Source organism: Macaca mulatta, chromosome 5 (genome assembly GCF_049350105.2).
Source record: "Macaca mulatta isolate MMU2019108-1 chromosome 5, T2T-MMU8v2.0, whole genome shotgun sequence".
Lineage (NCBI taxonomy): Eukaryota > Metazoa > Chordata > Mammalia > Primates > Cercopithecidae > Macaca > Macaca mulatta.
The window spans coordinates 68,185,529-68,206,145 of NC_133410.1; the positions used below are offsets into that span (position 1 = coordinate 68,185,529).

The following is a 20,617-nucleotide window of genomic DNA, read 5'->3' on the forward strand; positions in this document are numbered from 1 at the left end:
ACAATTAGGCTGATACTCTTATGTGTGGTTACATTTAAAATCAAGGATATTTATAACCCTTGTGCTACTAGACAGTCATTCCAGATTCCTGACAGAAATCAGCAGATGATAATAAACAGTCAGACCTTGACATTATTAAATGATACATGAGACAGTTATGCTAATTTAGCCTTTGACTTATCCATCATTTACCATCCAAAAGTCTCTTTTGAAGTAAAATTGCAGTTCTATTACTTTAAAAATGTGGCTGTGCACATATTTTTTCATTAAAAAGACATTAACTTTTCAGAAAAATCACTAGAAAATTTAATCTCTATTTGATTCTGGAGTTCAAGGATAAATAAAACATGAACTGTATATTTTACGTCAATTAATTTTACAAATCACCCTTCACCAAGATTTTAAGAAAAATGATTACTATTTATTTTATTTATAATATGTGAAGAAAGCCTATCTTTTTAATATTATCATAGTATATTTGTTTTATGTTGAATTTTGTAGCAATTGGAAATAGCCGTGGATTTTAAAGACAGTAATGCTAGTTATCATTGCAATAGTAAGGATAAAAGTTGGACAGTGGGACATTTTTTAAGCTATTCTATACTAAATTTGTGGTGTTGGGGGACTGATTCTGTTTTGCTTTATACAGGTGATTAAAGCAGTAGAGGAAGGCTATCGTCTGCCAAGCCCCATGGATTGTCCTGCTGCTCTCTACCAATTAATGCTGGATTGCTGGCAGAAAGACCGAAATAGCAGGCCCAAGTTTGATGAAATAGTCAACATGTTGGACAAGCTGATACGTAACCCAAGTAGTTTGAAGACACTGGTTAATGCATCATGCAGGTACAAGGCCAGATCCAAATGATTTTCCAGAATGTAGCTAATACAGATTGATGTCACAAATATTTTATCAATTAAATCATTCTTGTATAGACATTACTCTATGAATCTATATGACACTAATTTATTTGGATATATTTTTTTTCATGTTACTCTCTTACAGTGAAGAAATATGTTACTAAATTATACTTAAAATCACCTATACCTAATCTAATAGTATAAAATACCAGGTTTCAGTAAAATGAACTGTAGCCATGTTCAGTTAGCATTAAAATAAATAAATAAATAAATAAATAAATAAATAAATAAATAAAAACTTAAATGTGTGTATTTTCATGCACTTTGGAGGATAGGTGAGGATGAGGAATATAAGATTATAACATAAGAAAAAGTCAGTTAAGCACTGATATATTTTAAACCTGAGATATCTAACAATAATTACTCTGATTTCTTTAGAATATATTTTAGTGTTCATATTTTAGAAACATTGACAATTTTAGGGACCCTTTTGCTCTTATCCAGTTGCAGACAGATTTTTGGTTAATTATTTAGTGTGTAGTTTGAATGAGATTTAAAACTGATAAAGGAGTAATCTCTTGGAGAAAATTTATGTGAGTAAATGAGCATATTTTTTACTTTTCTGAATAGCACATGAATGCATTTAAATAATGTTTCATATTTGTAAAGCATGCCTTTTTCTTTATCTGAAAAACAGAATTATCTTCTCAAAAAATAAATCAGTTTGATTCTGTACTAGAAAATTTACCAGATTGTTATTTTCACTATGATTGAGGCAGTTGTCTATTTTTACAAGAAAGTGTTATGTTAGTAACTAAATTGGCTGCCTATTAGCATGCACTAAATGAGAAACAATGTGTTAAAAAAGTTAGAAAAGTTCTATGATTCCGACATAACATTTGTTTACTAGATGAAAAGTCATTTTAAATACAAATGATGAATGAATTTTCAAACTCTGTTCAAGCATCATTAACTTCCTGTGGTAACAAATGGAGAATGTATCTTCTTAGCAGTTATTCCGTATGTTGTTCCCTAAATATCTGCTTTTCAATTACTTATTGTCACATAAAATACTAAGACTTTCTCTCATCTACCTGTTTGAATTATATTACATTGTCAGAAATGGACATACGAAAGGAGTAAATACTTAGTGTTCTAAATTATTTAATTTAGATAGGCATCATTATTATAGCTTGAGAGCATTTAAAATTTTCTAAATAATTTTATTTCATTATATGCAATATAAAGGATTCAGCTTTCTAGGTTTTGTTTAAACAGGTTTTGTTTTAAGACCAAATTTACCACTCACTGCCTTTCCTTTATTCAATCTTCTGCATATCCTGACTCTAGAAATTGTTAGTTCCTGGTCCATTGTCTCGCCCTTTCTCCATCCCTACTTATGTCACAAGATTTGATGACTTCAGTAACCATGTAGATGATATTCCAGTATCTCTAAATGTCTTGAATTTTTCTCCTTCAATGACTTTATTCTCAAGTCTACCTTGTACTCTCCTTTCCATGCTGATATTCTAGACCTTGCTATTATCAAAATTGCAATTCTTTCATCATTTCAACTTCAAGATCTTACTCTCCAACTGTTTCTTTCTGCAGTTCTCTAACAATTCATGCCTAATGGCTAAAAATCACTATAACGTATTCGTTTATTCATCCAACATCTATTTACCTTTATACTCTGTGTCATGCTGTGGGCTAGGTGCCAAGGATACAACATTAAGCAAATAGACCTAAGTATTTGCCTTTGTGAAGCCAATGCACTGTTGGGAGAGAGACGCTGAACAAAATAAAAACTTCAAAACCAATTGTGTGTTTGGTTTTGGAGTGGAGAGTGAGAATTAAATTCAAGATGAATACTAGAAGGTTAGATTGATTGTGCAGGTGAGATATGATGATATCTTGAAATAAGGTGGTATTAATATTGAATGGGAGAGAAGTGGTTGGCTGTACAATATATTGGAAGTTGAATAGATGGTATGCACAATGATAGGTTTTGAGAAAAATGAGGACAGGGAAGAGGTGGACTGTCGCATCATACTATAATGGGGAGGACTTCAGGAGCACACAGATGTGGAGAAGATGAGGAGTGTGGTCTTGGACCTGGGGCCGTATTTATCTGAGAAATATGGAGGCACAAAATAGGCATATGGATACAGAAGAATCTTAGTCTGGAAATAAAAATATTTAAAAAACAGATACTTTTTAAAGACATGAAAGTGAGTAAAATTATCTATAGTGGAGTTATAGCCTAAGTAGAAAAATATAGGGCCACGTCCTGACTCCCTTCGAGTTTTAAAGTCAGGAAAACAACAACAACAACAACAAAAGACTAGCAGGCAAAGGAGATTGAGGAGAATCCAGCAGCGCACACACACATGCGCGCACACACACACGCACAGAATTGTGATTTAAACAATGTTGAGACAGAGTAGGATTTCAAGAGTGAGGTGGGAGGTGGTAGTGGTGTTGGCTGAATGTTTCCAAGAGGTCAGTCTTTTTGTACTTTGGAAAATGCTCACAGATTTTGGCAAAAGAGAGATCTTTGCCCATCTCAACTAGAGTAATTTTTATAAAATTGGTTTTGAAGAAACTACATGCAAGTGTAAATGGAATGTGAGAAAGTGGAGAGAACCTAAGTAGAGAGAAAAGTATTTGTGTTCTTTTTCTTATAGTTGCAATTTACTTAAGTAAATTTCACATGTAAATGATGTAAATTTACCTGATGGGTATGTAGATTATTTTTAATATTTAGTTCCCTTTTGTCATTTTTTCTGATTATTTCCTTAAGATACATTTCTAAAAGTCATCATCATCATTATATCATTATTATTATTGGCAAAAGAGTGTGAATGTAGTGTCATTAAAAGTGTCTATTGATTTAGTTGATTCTATTAAGTTTTGTTTTGTATTTGGGGTTACATTTTGTTTTTCATGTTCTACCACTCCTAGGTGAATTAAGAAGCACTCTATTTAAGAGTATAAAATAAAGAATAAATAGTTCCTTAACTTCCAGATAAATTTACTTAAATGAGCGTAAGTTCCTCTAGCACGTCTATAATCGATTGGCTTTGCACAAATTATCCCACGTTTCTATAGTGGGTAGCATTTTTCTTATCTTCATAAACAAAGAGTAGTATATCTAAATCACTACATGGCAAGTTTTTAGTAGAAAGATTTTTAGAGGAATATTATGTTTACAGCAAAATTGAGTGGAAGGTGCAGAGATCTCCCACGTACCCGTTACGCTACACATTATGTAGCCTTCCCCCACCCTATTACCAGCATCAACCACCAGAACGATACATTTACTACCATTGATGAATCTGTTTTTCCACATAATTATCAGCCAAGGCCCATAGTTTACATTAGAGTTCACTGTTGGTGTTGTACGTTTTACAGATTTAGTCAAATCTGTCCACCATTATACCATTATACAGAGTGGTTTTATTATCCTAAAAATTCTCTAGGTTCATCTATTAGTACTCAATAAAATTTTTAGCTATTGTGTTGTCTTACGTAAAATTTACTTATTAGTAAGTCCTCATCTTAAGTCATCATTAATTATGGATAAAATAATCTCAGTAGACTGATTTTGTGTTCTCCTGTATTTTAAATTATTTTCTTCCATGTTAGCATTTACGTATTTCTCCTCTATAAATATACTTACAGACTCAAAGATCCATTGAATATAAGTTAACATTATAGTAAACTTTGTTATGAAAGAATTAAATTGTTACTATTAATATTTATGTTTTATGTGTTTTAGAGTATCTAATTTATTGGCAGAACATAGCCCACTAGGATCTGGGGCCTACAGATCAGTAGGTGAATGGCTAGAGGCAATCAAGATGGGCCGGTATACAGAGATTTTCATGGAAAATGGATACAGTTCAATGGACGCTGTGGCTCAGGTGACCTTGGAGTGAGTAATTTTTCTGATAATTTTTACATAATTGTTGGGGCAAGAAAAGTTGTTCAAAAACCAATTTGGATGAGGTCAAGGGAAATCAGTTAACCTTTGTGGATGTGTGGCAGCTCTCAAAGAAGCCTCATCATCTTTAGCCTGTATTGTTAACAACTGCATGGTTAATGCTACGTGTGACCGGTATCTTTGCTTGTTTGCTTCAAACAAATAACATTGGCATACTTGAATAATTGGAATAACAGCTCCTTGGCAAAATACTGGTGTTTTGTGTTGTGGAAAAGATGTTTTCTTGACAAGTTTTTTTATACTGGTATCTATGTTATATGAATGTAAATACCAAACAAAATTAACTGTAAGCACAATTGGTGTGGCTAGTCCTACATAAGGACCAAACATATTTGTACATTTCGGCTCTCTACGATGAATACCAAGGTAACAACAGCTTAAACAAAGCTTCCCTGGCAGGATCTCATTTAATTTCTAAGTGGTGCACCTTACATTCTTGCAATCTAAGGATGTATCAGATCCTGCCTCTGATTTGTTATTTGGTACAATCTCAGTGGAACCAATTGTGCCGTTTTCTGTTTGCACGTTTAAGATAAAATTTATCAAATCTTATTAAATAAAAATCACTAAAGTTAAATATTAAATTCTTTAAGGTTGTAAGTTGTTTGTATTTTATTATATACTCTGTACATGTGGTTGTTTTAGCCTAATTGTTATTTGTGAATAACTGTCTTTATGGTGGTTCCATCTAGATTACATTAACATTAATGTTTTAGCCTGTGAATACAATGATAACTTACTTCAAATTACCTGCCAATTCAAAGGTTAAAATATTGTAAGGTTTAGAAAATGGTAGAATATTGTGAAGCACTAAACCATAGTTGTTATTTCATTTCGACACATGATATGAACATTGAGCAGTTCTCATTCACCATCTCTATTATTCTGGCATTCTTTGATTCATTGAATTCACTGCTCCTCCCCACAAAAGGTAACAGGGTACCACCATTTATCACCAATTAATTTCTCATTCTCAGCATTCTCTTTCTTCATACCGATAACTAAAAGGACCTGAAACCAGCCACTCAGCTTGCTTTCTTAATTTACTGAATCTCATTCTCATGGTCTGCCAAATCATATCTACTTGATGACACATATGCTTTGTCCATTATTTCTTTGGACACTCAAGGAACTCATTTGTGCTATATTTAAAGTAGTATACTGAAAAATTTGCTGATAATTTAAAACTATTTTTACATGATTTCTATTTAATTTTTTAGTAAAAATGGTCATTTTAATTTATTAAAGTCATTTGTCATTTTATATTAAAATGATATTGTAGGTATTTCTTCTACCCAATGTCAGATTACTTGTAAATATATAATAAAATGATTTGCATTAAACAATGTCTCCTTTTTATTAAAATAGCACATTTTCTGTACATAGATACATCTACTACATTTTTGCTTCTTCCTTCAAAAAATAGTTATAATCACAAATTATACTTTTTGCATTAGTTACTTGTGTTTTACTTATATCTTTGGGGTCCCAAAATACTATAAATATGTTGAATATTTTAGCATTATAGTTTCACATTTTTCTTATTCCTTTTTTTTTCTGTTTCTTTCCTATCTGCTCCTCTATCCCCAAATGCTCTTTAGTTTTTATTTTCTTTCAAGCACTAATAACCTCTTATGTCTTATCATAATGATTCTTCTCCAGCTTATTTCTTCTTGCTGTATTGCCTTTATTCAAACATTTTGTCTTTTAATTCATTTACTCTGCCCAGAAGAGTAAAGTTACATTGGGAGACTTACCAGCATTTTCCCATTCAGAAAGTATTGGTCTCACTGTGGTAACTGCTCCAAATTCTCAGGGGTCATAATCATTAATACATTTCTTACCAGGAATTGGGCCCACAGATCCTAACTCCAAGAAAGCTGTTTTTTTGGGGAGAGTCCAGGCACTTTAAATTTAACTGCATGCCCCCTTGTTTTCTCTGCTTTCAACTATATGTTTTTCAACTCTAAAAACATTTATCAAAACATTAAGTCACTCAAGTAATCAGTTACTTGTTTGGTCAAAAATTTTTTTTAAAAAAGTTCATCTGTTCATTTTGCCTACTCTCTTCCAAAAAAAAAGTCAGTCATTGCTAAGGACTAGTGGCAAAGGAGATGGGATTATCAGCAAAAGAAAAAGATCAGTTCTCAAAACACCTTGATACTGATTTTTCACACATAGTGTTTACCCCATATTAATTTTATGAAGGTTGTATAATAAAATAATAAAATATAATTTTTAGAGTTATTGTCAAAAGATAATAGAAGTTGAGAATGGAAGAATACATTCATAGCTGTTGTAAATACTTAGGAAAAATGTGAAAATCAATTCATATAAAGCAAATAGTCCAACTGCCATATTTAAAAACTACATTGTAATTTGTGACATCAAATTTGTTTTCAAAGTGGGCTTAGAAGAAAGCAATAAATATACAATTTTCAGAACTACATACTTTTGTTAAAAATCTCCATCACTTCACTTGTATATGGATTGTTGCCAGTACGCGCATGTATAGCTAAATATTGAAAGGTAATGAAGAAATTAGAGGTCTTAGAGTCAAAGCATATTCATGAAAATGGCTTTCAATCTTAGATGTGTTTGTCTGCTACTCTTTGTGCCTAAACCTTGCTATTCTGTGTTCAGTATTCATATGAAAACAATTGCGGCAGTAATGGTGCAAACTATCTCATCTTGTATAAGTGCAGTGGATTATTGTCGATAGGGATAATTGTGAGCGTGAGGTGAGTTGAAAATTGAATCCAAACATTTCAGTTAAGGACAGAATCACAGCTACTTTTTAAACTTCTTTTCAGCTCAGTACTGTCAACCTTTGGTTATTCAGAAAAGGAGCAAAATCCAATAAATTTAAATATTACACCAATTGTACGTCAGCTGAAGAGGTTCCTGTTGTCAGCAGTTACTGGAATAGAGTCTTAAACTAATAAGATGAAAGTGTTCAAAATCCAGAGCCAAAATCTTTACAGATTAATACAAATAGATTTATTCAGTTATCAATAAGTCATTACGCATGATTTATTATACACTTAAAGTACACATAGGAGTACCTACTGTCCTCTGTATTCTAGCATCACAATGTCTCATCCATTGAGAACCATTAACAGACCATGATTAGATCTCTTCCTGCCAGATGTAATATGTCTATCTTGTACAATATCTATATCATTGATTGCTAGGGTTCTGCAAAGTTAACAAAAAGAAAAGGACAAACATACAACTGCATGATAAAACTCTGACAAAAGCAATAAATATTGAAGTTTAGGGAATATTCATTAATCTATCTTCTCCCTTCTCCTATTCAGCCAGTGTTGGTTGGGGCTAAGTACCAGTGATATGGCTGATACGGCTAAAAGGCGTGTAAAGTAGAAGGGAGAAGAATGAGCAAGAGAATGAATCATCTGTAAATAGATTAATTTAAGCCTGAATAATTAAGAGTTGATTCTAACATCAACTATATACTTTTGGTTATTCTATTTTCATTCTGCCATTTTAGCATCATTAATATCAGTGTTTTTCCATTGTTTAATACTATTGAATAATGTTTGAAAAAATACTGAAATGTAAACCCAACAATGACAGTTCATAACATTTGGAGCTTTTCTAAAAGTAATCAATTTTGTCAACAAAATCCAAACTATCTTTTATGTAACAATGCCAGTCTCATCATGTTTAGATTCATAAGCCTTTATCAAAATGTAATTCGGTATCCCTAGAATTGATCTTCAGTATTACTTAAGATTATACATGATCATGATAAAATTTGTGTAATACTTATAATGGGAACACACTTAAGACGTTGTGTAGCTATAACATTTTCTATTTAGAAAAATGAAATTTAAAAATGCATATCTTGTACCATTTCCAAATTATTTTTCAAAAATTATTGTATATAGGGTAGCGATATCATTATTTCCATGAAATTTATGTAATTAATGCTAAGTTGAGCATTTAATATGTGATTTAGGCAGTAAAATGGGAATTATTGGAAATAAAAAATGTGAGATTTAACTACTTAAAAGAAACTACCTTAAAGTATTTAGCAATATTTGAACAGTTATTTAACCTTTAAACATCTAATATGGTGTTAATTCTCATCTGTAGTGTTATTAACAGATATTAAGATGCATTTCAAAGAAACTACTTAGTTGCTGAGAACAATTTTAACTTGCATAAATAATCTTATCTCTCCACGTTTTCACTGAAAATCACATTGTATAAAGGTATATGTACGTTGCATGCATTATTATAGTTATCCTGTCCTCTAAATCTCTGCACCTACCTTAGTTTGACAGTTTTTCAAATAACACGTCAGATTTAGAGAAAAACAACAGAATGTCATGAGAGAATACATTATTTATTCAGTATGCAAAATTCAGTGTTTTGTTTCTATAATTCTATTTCTCCCCTGGGGAGATAGGGTTTAGGATGAGATGTAAAGGAAAGACAGAGAAGTAAAAAAAAGAGGAGAAAGTGCCCTTTGACATTCATCTCAAGGGATAATCAGATAATAAATTGTTCTTGAAATAAAATTTTGTCCTTAGTTCACTGTTAAAATTCAAACAAACTTAACTTGAAATCTGTAAGTATGAAATGTTCTGACAAAATAAAAATTTTAATTTTCTATAAACACAAACGATACCCACATTTATTAATCAAATAAAATTCCTCACAATTCTTTAGTATGATATAGTTATCATGAAAAATTTAAACTGCCAAAACATTGAGCGAGCTACAGTCTTTCTTGTTCTCAAGTCATATCCAGAAGATGAAATTATATTGTTATCTAATGTACAGCAAGTTAAGACACTAGAAATAAAAATAAGTTACTAGTGATTTGATATCCTTTAGACAAAACCAAGATTTGGAATATGGAAACACATACACACTTCAAATTTAAATTTTGTGATTGTATGTATAAAAATTCCATGTTTGAAGGAGAACTTATAAATTCTTTCAAGTCATTCAGAATAAACAGTAGTGGTTATTTTCAAAGGCTCATTCCTAATAATTCCTAATAATTAGCATAGCAATCATGAATTACGCATTTTAAGCCTATATATTATTACAACCTTATTTCCAAATCTGGATTCATTAGTATTTCTTATGCCTTTATAAAACATATGATTAAACACATGTTTTAAAACTTTGTTTCTAGTCCTAATTAAATTGTCCAGCAGAGACGGTTTTCAGGTTAAGAAAAAATGTTCATCCTTTTTCTCTTGGCTGTGATCCAGTTTGCTAGTGAACACCCATGAATACCCAAATCTACGTAATTCTTTATAATTAATAATTTACTTGTGGAAACATGAGAATATTAGTGCATAACAGAAACTACCATAGTCATATTTGGTGACCATAGCCTCAGGCAAAGTATGTGTTTCATTCCCTTCATTAGATATTTTCTTTTAGAATTTTGAATATTTTAAATTACATTTACAGAGTTCTCATTTTACAGATGAATAAATTATTGCATATAGTTTGAAGTACTTTACTCAAAATCATCTCTTCGAAGTATGATGAATCAAAAGTATAGACTTGGGTGTTAGGTACTTGATATTAGCCCTAACTTGATTATGCATTTTGCTGTGTTATATAGCTAAGTAATTCAAATTATCTAAGCCTTTGTTTCTTCATCCATAAAAGGAAATTTAAAAATCTGTATCATACAGTTATTGATATCTCTAGCATACAGGACATATGTCTATTAAGTGTCACAAATATATATGTGTCTAAATTGGTGTGTGAATATGGTTATAAAATGTCACCAATTTATATGTGTGGAATAAAACCATATATATATATATATATGTATATATGATTCTCAACCAGGGGAGATTTTGCCACTCAGGGTAAATTGTCAATGACAATTTATCTTGTCAAAATGAAGGCCTGGTCGTGGTGCAGTGCTTCTGGTATATAGTGGGCAGAGGCCAAGGATGTAGCCGAATATTCTACAATGCATGATACAGCACGTCTACAACAAAGAATTATCCAGCCTATAACGTTAACAGGTTCAAGGCTGAGAAACTCTGGTTTAGTTGAAAAGAGACAAGATTAAACTCGTGTCTCTTATATTCCTCGTTTGTTCTGTAATTAGCTACTTTGTAGTCTATTCCATTATTAATAATAATGATTTTGTTTCAAAGCTAATTTTACTAATTTGTAAGTTTCCCTGAGGATTATCTTCCATGCCATCTCTACTGCTATTATTATTTTTATGTTCCAATCTGGTATCTTTTAGTTGTAATAATTTTTAAGCTTACTGTTGAATATTCACATTCTAAAAATCAAATATGTTTCCATCACAAATATCAATAGCATTTTTTTTTTTGGTGGGGGTAGCTACTTGCCATTTCCTAAAACTCTCATAACAAATAAAGAAACCATTAAAAAGTCAGGAAACAACAGGTGCTGGAGAGGATGTGGAGAAATAGGAACACTTTTACACTGTTGGTGGGATTGTAAACTAGTTCAACCATTATGGAAAACAGTATGGCGATTCCTCAAGGATCTAGAACTAGATGTACCATATGACCCAGCCATCCCATTACTGGGTATATACCCAAAGGATTACAAATTATGCTGCTATAAAGACACATGCACACGTATGTTTATTGCAGCACTATTCACAATAGCAAAGACTTGGAATCAACCCAAATGTCCATCAGTGACAGATTGGATTAAGAAAATGTGGCACATATACACCATGGAATACTATGCAGCCATAAAAAAGGATGAGTTTGAGTCCTTTGTAGGGACTTGGATGCAGCTGGAATCCATCATTCTTAGCAAACTATCACAAGAACAGAAAACCAAACACCGCATGTTCTCACTCATAGGTGGGAACTGAACAATGAGATCACTCGGACTCAGGAAGGGGAACATCACACACCGGGGCCTATCATGGGGAGGGGGGAGGGGGGAGGGATTGCATTGGGAGTTATACCTGATGTAAATGACGAGTTGATGGGTGCAGCACAGCAACATGGCACAAGTATACATATGTAACAAACCTGCACGTTATGCACATGTACCCTACAACTTAAAGTATAATAATAATAAATAAATTTAAAAAAAAAAAAAAAAAAAAAAAAAAAGAAACCATAAAGGGAAAAGAAAACTAAAATATTATTTTCAAAAAAATATTTCCAATACTAGTATGCACAGAGACTTGGCATCCTTTAATTTCTATTCTCTGATAATTACGAGTTTTCGTTGAATTCAAAGAACAATTAAAACTATTCAGTTTCTACCTGTAATGATTCTAATGTCTAATGCAATTAATTCAATAGAACTCTAAGAAAATCTGAAATTAAAACACACACTGAATGGAAAAAGGTTCCACTTTTCACATAATGTGTTCAATAAGGTAATTACCTAGAGAAATCTAACATGGAAAACATCTTTGTCATTTAGGATTTTGAATTTTTGATGCTTATTTTTTCATGTAATTAATGCTTATCATTTGCCAAAAATACCTGACAAATACATACTTTAGGGGAACAGCATTCCTCAATATCCTGTAAAAGAATGTTGAAAAACCATGGCTACTTGTCTTGAGCTCCATAATATGTTGTTAGTTTAGAAATCTAAATATTTGTAATTTTATTTTGAATAATAAGCATGTTGAAAAAATAGCACAGAAGTATCTTGATTGAAAAGTGTTCTGAAAGCGTGTAATCTTCAGCATGCTGTAAATGCCAGGAGAGCTTGGATATTGTTTGATTTCAAAAAAAAAAAAAAGGTCTGGTACTTTTAGTATAAAGTAAAAAACAAAAACAAAAAACATAAAACATTGTTATAAAAGCAGTGTAGTGGTGATTATCTCCAAAAGATATCTATTATATAAAATGACTGTATAGAATGAGTCGTTTTATGACTTTGGTTTTCAACTGCTTAGCTATAAAATATTGAAAGTCTATTTTAAGCTTCTCTTAGCAAAAAAAGTGCTAATGCATATTGTAGAGCTGGAGTTTCAAAACTTTTCAGTGAAATTGTACCTGTTAACTCTTTATTGGTAACAATGTGCAAATTTGTGTTATCACCACTCTGCACCGCTAAAATAGTGATGTCCACAAATGAGAGCAAATATGTATTATATCATTCCTCATTATAAATATTTTTTGACTACTAACAGATTTTGGAGGTATAATTTTAGAGCCTAACCTTTAAAAATTAAACTCTGTATGTCTGAATTAGGACTGTAATCTAACTAGTGTCTGCACTGTTTGCCCCTTTGCCAACATGAAATATTGAGGTGTGCTGCAAATTGAATCAATACATCCAATGTGTGCTTTCTTCATGCAGGGATTTGAGACGGCTTGGAGTGACTCTTGTCGGTCACCAGAAGAAGATCATGAACAGCCTTCAAGAAATGAAGGTGCAGCTGGTAAATGGAATGGTGCCATTGTAACTTCATGTAAATGTCACTTCTTCAAGTGAATGATTCTGCACTTTGTAAACAGTCCTGAGATTTATTTTAACAAAAAAAGGGGGAAGAGGGAAAACATTGATTTCTAAACCTTAGAAAATATTTGCCTCGGCCACAGAATTTGTAATCATGGTTTTTACTAAAATCTCCAGTTCTTGGTCCTTAGTCTTCATTTTTCATGAAGCAAACATATCTTGCATTAAAAGGGACATGAGGATAAATGTCATCTTAAGTTACAACAACAGAATCCTTCCCACTACTTCTACAAAATTTTGTACCTGAAATACATAAATATATAGCACTTTTATAGACTGAATTAAGGCAACCCCTTTCAAAACTTCCAGGGATCTACTTGAAAGGAAATGTTTTATAGCCATTTGTGAGCTAACAAAAGCTACAGTTTACTGAAGTTTGCTTCAAGTCTTAATTGTCTACGAAAGTGTATTGAAGAGCAATATGATTAGATTATTTCTTGATAGATATCTTCTTTTGTAATTTTAAAATGCTGTTACACAGCGTTAAGTTATAGAAACTAGTGTAAAAACATGTTGCTTCATCAAGAAAAAGTACAATACAGGGTGTATATTTATTTTTTGTGTTATAAAATTTACTTTTAGTTGCTCTTCTAGAGATTATTAAGTAATAAATGTGTATATACTGTATAATTTGCAATATACCCAGGAACTGATTTAAGATGGAGTTGTGTGTGTGTTTGCTTGCACATGTGTGTGTTACCATTTTGCTTGCATTTCTAATAGTGTTTTAATTTTAGCAACATAAAGGAGCAAGTGTTCCAGAATGTAATATGAATAGGAGAAATAGGGAAGCAGTAAAACAAAATTTAACACAAGCTTGTGTCTCTTTTCCTCTCATGTGTCCAAAAGCTAATCTCTTTATTCACTAAAAGGAAATGTGTATAAGACTAAATCCCCTTTGGCTTTTTAAAAACACTTTGTGATATCAGTGACAATGCAGTTCTTGTAGCCATTAATCTTGTACCCCTGTAAGAAATTTCACCTTTCTGAGTCCTAAAAAGTATCTTGTCAAGCAAAGTTGACACCGAAGGGCACATTTTCAGCAGGATGTAGAAGGATTTAACTGTGCAGGCTTCTGTTAATGTTGTTAAATCCAGGCACATAGCATGAAGCATCACCCTTAAGTGTTAATCCTTTGTAACCATTCCCATTTTGACTCAGTTCTAGGAATTTTGACTCTAAGGCAGCAATGGACTTATGACAAATATATACATATATAGGTACACACACATAAATATATATATATATATATGCTTCTTTCCCTTCAGAATTTTATTTCAAGAATTGACAAGTTTTATTTGTGATGTATGTTTATTCATTTGTTAATTTCATTTTATATTCAGTTACATAGCATTGAGTTTATTTTAATGAAACAATCCAAGGTATTATGTAATTAGACTTATTAAGGAATATAACATATCTTCTATATATGCTCTATATACAACACATGATGAAGACTTATATTGGTGATACAAATTATGCAGTGTATTAGAAATTGTACAAAATTGAGCTCCTGAGATAACCAACATTTTTGTATTATTACACTTTATAAAAATTATGGAATGTCATGTGATTATTCAAAAAGCAGAGCATTTAAATAAAATACAGCCTACTCATGATTATCAATGTTATTAGTACAGTAGATCAGAGAAGCCTGGATTAATGGAATTTCTCAGAAATACAGTCACATTATATTAATGATAGTCTGTTTTCCAAGCACTTGTTTTACTTGAATGTTAGCATATATAAGAATAAATTTTTGGGAAATAACTCCTTCCTATTCTGCCCACCTTTTACTTAAGCAGTAAAGTACCTCTTTTCTAAAGAACCAGGAAGCATCAAAACAACAACAAAAATCTAAACAATTTTCAAATGATATATTCAGTTCTCATTATAATAAGGGCTATATACCATGGGTCCACACAAACTGTGCTGCAAACATATAATCTATTAGTTTAGTGAAATTTCCAGAGATGTGAATTTAATATTTTCTTGATAAAATCATAAATAGGCATCACCATTATTAAAGATGCATTTGTTCATTTCAATAAACAGAAAATTAATGAAACAAATTACTTTTGTACAAAATAAATGGAGATTGTGTTGCACTTTATTGAATTTTATAGAAATATTCAAATCTAAGTGATAAAGTAACAATTGAGAAACTTCAAAATGAAAGCCTTATTGATTCAAAAGGAAAATTACCATATCCTTTAGGGCTGATGAATTTGCCACAATTGCTTAGACATAACAAAGATATTTTCTACATTGTTTTCCAACTTTATATGCTGAAAGATAATTGTGAGGTCAGGGTGGAGTATATCTAAATGACTAGAACTTTAAGTTACAATATAGATTTTCTCTTTTTAACAAAAGAAGAATATAAATTAATTTGGATCAAATTTATTTGTCTTCTTTGCAATCTTGGTGATCATTTTGGAAAGTAAATTGAAAGGAAATTTAAATAGCCACATAGTTTTCTTTTGCATCTCAATTTGGTTGAGAATTTCTAAGGAAGTTTAATATGACTTTAGAATGAATAAAGAGACTGTCAAACAAAAAGTACTTTCCCTAAAAAAGAGGAAAGAGTGTCTTTCTAAAATATTTGTTTTCTATTTTATATGTCACCAATTGGAAAATGCCAATCTCATCTTCAAATGTGAGAAAGGGAACAAGGAGAGGAGCAACTCTAGTAAAATGTAATGAGGTCATAATCCAAGGCAAAGTTTAACAAATCTTGATTGTGCGATTTCTTATTCTGTTGCTTCATTTTGTCACCCACCAGACTAACAAAAATAAAGCACAGACATGACAATTTTAGTACATACAATAGATTTTGCAAATAATACATAATGATATTATAACTGCCAGTAGCAACATCTTAAGGGACATAACTCTTTCACAGTATTGGCCTTTGAAAAATCGGTACAGGGAGTAATTTTCAACAGACATTGATACTTGAAGTCACTCAGTTACTACTTTGACCAATCATAATTTGTTTCTAATCTTGTCATTTGCTCATGTATATTATTAATATAATCAGTTGCTATTTTCATAATGTATTATTTCTATGTAAAAATGTAAAGATTTTGATTTTCCCATTTTTTTAAAATTATAATGTGCATGATCTTTCATTTCTTGCATTTTAATTACCAAGTCAGTATTCTAAGGTTGTAAGATTACTGTAAAAATTATATTCCAATATTTTGTCTAAACTTAAGTGTGGCCAGCATTACTGGTTTCAGAGTTGCCTAAACAGTACAGAATACCCTTAATTCAGTTTGTAAAAGAGTTTTGACCAGTGTGAAAAAGTGAAGACACAGTTTCATGGTTCAAGTTCAAAATGGAAAATTAATATCTTTTGAGTACTTATGTGTTTGCATGTCTGCTACTTAATCTCTATCTGAAAGTATAATATTTTTAACACCATTATTTATGCCATGTAAAGTGGGCTCTCAGAAGCACAAGCACAGATATTTACCTTTGGAAGACATTTTTGGCTATAAATGTGCATTGAATGACAAACACTATTTGAGTTAGGTGTTAGAAATTTACCAGATGTATTATATTACATAGTAGAATAAGGTTCTTTTCTCATTTTGTTCTTCCTAAAAATAAGAAAAAAAAGAAAGATAAGTGTGATAGTAAACTGTCTTTTACTAACGTCCTGCCAGATGTTTAACTTCAAAGTAAGTAAAAAGTAGATACAATATGATGATGATCCTGATGATGATGATGATGAATTACTTGAATCAAAATACTAGCTTTATTTGACATTAATAAGTAGAATAAGTCATCATTTTTTCAACTCTGTAGTACAGCTGGTTTCATTGAATAATTTTCTCTGTTATGCTGTTAATTATATAATAGTGTATCAAAAGAGAAATAGATAAGAACTTTCTTTTTCTTTCTCATTAATTTATGAAGAAATCTTTTCACACACAAATGATTGAATGTTCTTGTTCAGAATGACCACATAATCATTGCTTAGAAGCAGACACCAATTATTTAAAAGAAAAAAAGTCTGTTTATAATAATCAGAATCAAATGTTGTTTGTTTCTTCTAAACCTTAATGGGGAAAATTGAATGTGGCAAAATGTCATGTTTATTCAGGCTGAGAACTGTATTAACAGTAGAAGTTTCAGGGGTCAGCATATCTATGGCTCTTTAGGCTGCTGTAGTTTTATAGTCAATTATTAAAAAGTATGTAAATTGCATTTATAAAAGTCTGATAATACTTACACTCAGTCATTTGTTAGTATTTTTATCAAAATCTCTTAGTTTCAGTCGTGTCAGAAGCAGCTCTATAGCATATCTTACTCTGTGATATACATCAGGTTATCTCAAGTCCCTGCCTCACAGTTAATTTAAAGAAGGATTAGGATTTCTGTATTTTTTCTCATTTGAATCTTTAAGTGCATTTGGTTTGTGTACATGTTTTTTGTAGTGTAAGATATGAAATTTTATATTTTTTCAGAAAATAAAAAAAAACATTTGAATACAGTTACATCCGATTGTCATGCTTGACCCTCTCCGGAGAGTTTAAACTTATAGCCTTTGTGTAATGATTTCAGTTACTTCTAATAAAAATGTTTCAACTGATTATGCTAAATATTTTAAAGGCCATCAGCATCCATTTTCTTCAAAAACATACTCATGAGCCTGCATTTAAATAATTTTTGTATATGGAGATTGACACTGAGATTGTAGAGCAGGTGCATTACCATGTGAAAATCTAATTAGAAGTTGATTAGTGACAGTGTAATATATTATTTGGAAAAAACAGAAAACTATGCACACTATCCTGGAAACAAACAAACAAAAAGAGACTTTCACTGAGCAGCATCAGACCAAGACTTTCTCATCACCATACATGTGCTTACAGCAAAGAGCGGAAGAGTTTCATTGTCACAGGAAGAGGTGTCATTTAATACAAACACCTCCCACTTTTTGTGTAAATGTTGTATCATACTGGTCTCTTTTTGTAAAAAGCATAGCAAACAATTCACTGTATTCAAGGAAATAAATATTTGTAGTTGTTTGCATTTATATCACAATATGTGACATCACCATGCCTATGGAAATAATCCACAACTCCTTTGCATATGTATAAAATAACTACTACAAATGATATTAACATTTTAGTATATATTGTATGTAAATAATTCTGAGTTCTTTGTCACTAGGTAGACTATTATTTTTGCCTCTGCTTTTCTTCAGAAGTAAAGATTATATGACCAGGTAGAAAGGATGAAGTGGTAGTGAACACGTTAGCATTTAATGAGAATACACCATTCTGTATTTGAATTTTCCACTTTTACCTTTGAGAGACATATTATTGACTCCACTTTAATGATGAAGGAAAAACAGCTTAAAGCTGTCGAAAATTTGCCCAAGGCCTGACTGCTCTTCAAAGGCTGGATGAAATCCACATTTATTTGAGAGTAAAACTATGAACTTCCCATCACACAATTCTGATTCCACGCTGTTGCCCATGCTATTGAGATGATAATATCATTTATTCCAACGTTCTGGCTTAATTGACACAAGGACTGAGAGTCATCGGGAAACAATGAATTGCACGTTTACAACAAGCAAAGTATCAACATTGGGTAGAAACCAGGGTCTGACTGAATACACCTCTAACATGTTCAGCTTTTGGAATAAGCCAAACTTTGGTAATCAAAAATAGTTTTCCTTATTTATCATTCTGCCACTGAGTAGCAACACGATCTAATTCAGGATTTTTTTTAATATAGGTCATAGTGTCTGCAACTACAAGCTCAGGAAATTGCAAATAATATTTGTCGGTTATTTTCAGCTATAATACCTGAATTTCACTTACAGAACCTTGACATCTACAAGAGATTGTCTACCAAGTTCTTGCTACATCCAACATAAAATAAATAATTTTGTCTTTATGAAAACCCACAGTAGCTATTTAAATCAGGCAGAGTTGTATATAACATATTATATGTAATTTTCCTTTAATTTAGCAGGTTAAAAAATAATAAGTCAGATGAAGCTGACAGAAATGCTAATATATGGATAAATGTTTTTACAAAGAAAGAGTTATTTGTTCCTACATTTTATTCCTTACTTTTTAAAATTATTGATTATGAAAAATATTAAGATGTGTTATGTGATGATTATTTTCAGTTTGACATTTCCAAGTGATCTATGTTTCCAGAAAGTAGAAATTAGTTAAGAATCCAATTTTGTGATGTTGAATTTTTAAACAAAAAGAAAAAATTCTCTATTAATTAGCATTTTTATTATGATCATAAAATTCAACAACAAATCTCATGTTAAAGTTGACTCTCTAAAATGAGTAATAAAAAAAGACTTTTTAAAATTAAACACTGCTTATATGTGGCAGGTTACTTCAAGAGATAAAATACACTCACCACAGGTAAACAATTTTAGTTACCATAACTTATAAATGCAAAGAGATTTTGCAGGTGTTCAGAGTTTGGTCTAGGCCTCTTTCCTCAATTAGATGACAAGTAGAAATTTGATTGTGTTTTTCCAAAAAATCATGGTTTCTTACACTGCTCCCAACAAAAACCATTCTTCAGGCTGTACAGGAAGAATGAAGCTAGCATCTACTTGACTTCTGAGGAGGCCTCAGGAAGCTCAGTCATAGCCGAAGGTGAAGGAAAGCAAGCAGGACTTACATGACAGGTGCAGAAGCAAGGCTGTGGGGAGGTGCCACATAATTTTAAACAATCAGATCTCAGGACAACTTAATACCATGAGGGCAGCACCAAATGGGGATGGTGTTAAACCATGAGAAATCACCCCCATGATCCAATCACCTCCCACCAGGCCCTACCTCCAGCATTGGGGATTACATTTCAACATGAGATTTTGGTGGGGACACACATCCAAACGCTATTCCCACCTAAACAGGGCTCTAAACATTTATCTATAAATGTGTTTTATAATTTATAGATAACTTTAAAAATCAGTCAGGAGATTATGATTTTATTTTTTTGTTATTTTCCCTTATTTCTAAAATATGTACTTTAATATTATTTATATGGTTCATAGTATTGGTTCACATGATAAATGTCTCAAACCATGCTGATAAGAAACACTTATCATGAACAACAAGCATTTTCATCCATGTATTTAACTCATGTAATCAATCAATCAATCTTTAAAACTCACACACTCAAAAAAGAGTAAGTCGATATCTTCGACGAGAAGCACCAGGTTTCTTTATTCAGCAATGTAAATATGATCTCAACACAGGTACAGCCAGT

General features: G+C 31.6%; 1 protein-coding gene across 2 annotated transcripts in view; it reads left to right on the forward strand.

Moving 5' to 3' along the window:
- Positions 1 to 14,967, forward strand: part of EPHA5 (EPH receptor A5) — a 353,853-nt gene extending 338,886 nt beyond the window's left edge. For both annotated transcript variants that reach the window (XM_001109851.5, XM_028848550.2), the window contains 3 exons: positions 650 to 843; positions 4,640 to 4,795; positions 13,190 to 14,967. In XM_001109851.5, the coding sequence (XP_001109851.5) occupies positions 650 to 843; positions 4,640 to 4,795; positions 13,190 to 13,295 (456 nt within the window). In that variant the 3' untranslated portion in view covers positions 13,296 to 14,967. The remainder of the gene's footprint in view (positions 1 to 649; positions 844 to 4,639; positions 4,796 to 13,189) is intronic.
- The last annotated feature ends 5,650 nt before the right edge of the window (positions 14,968 to 20,617 follow it).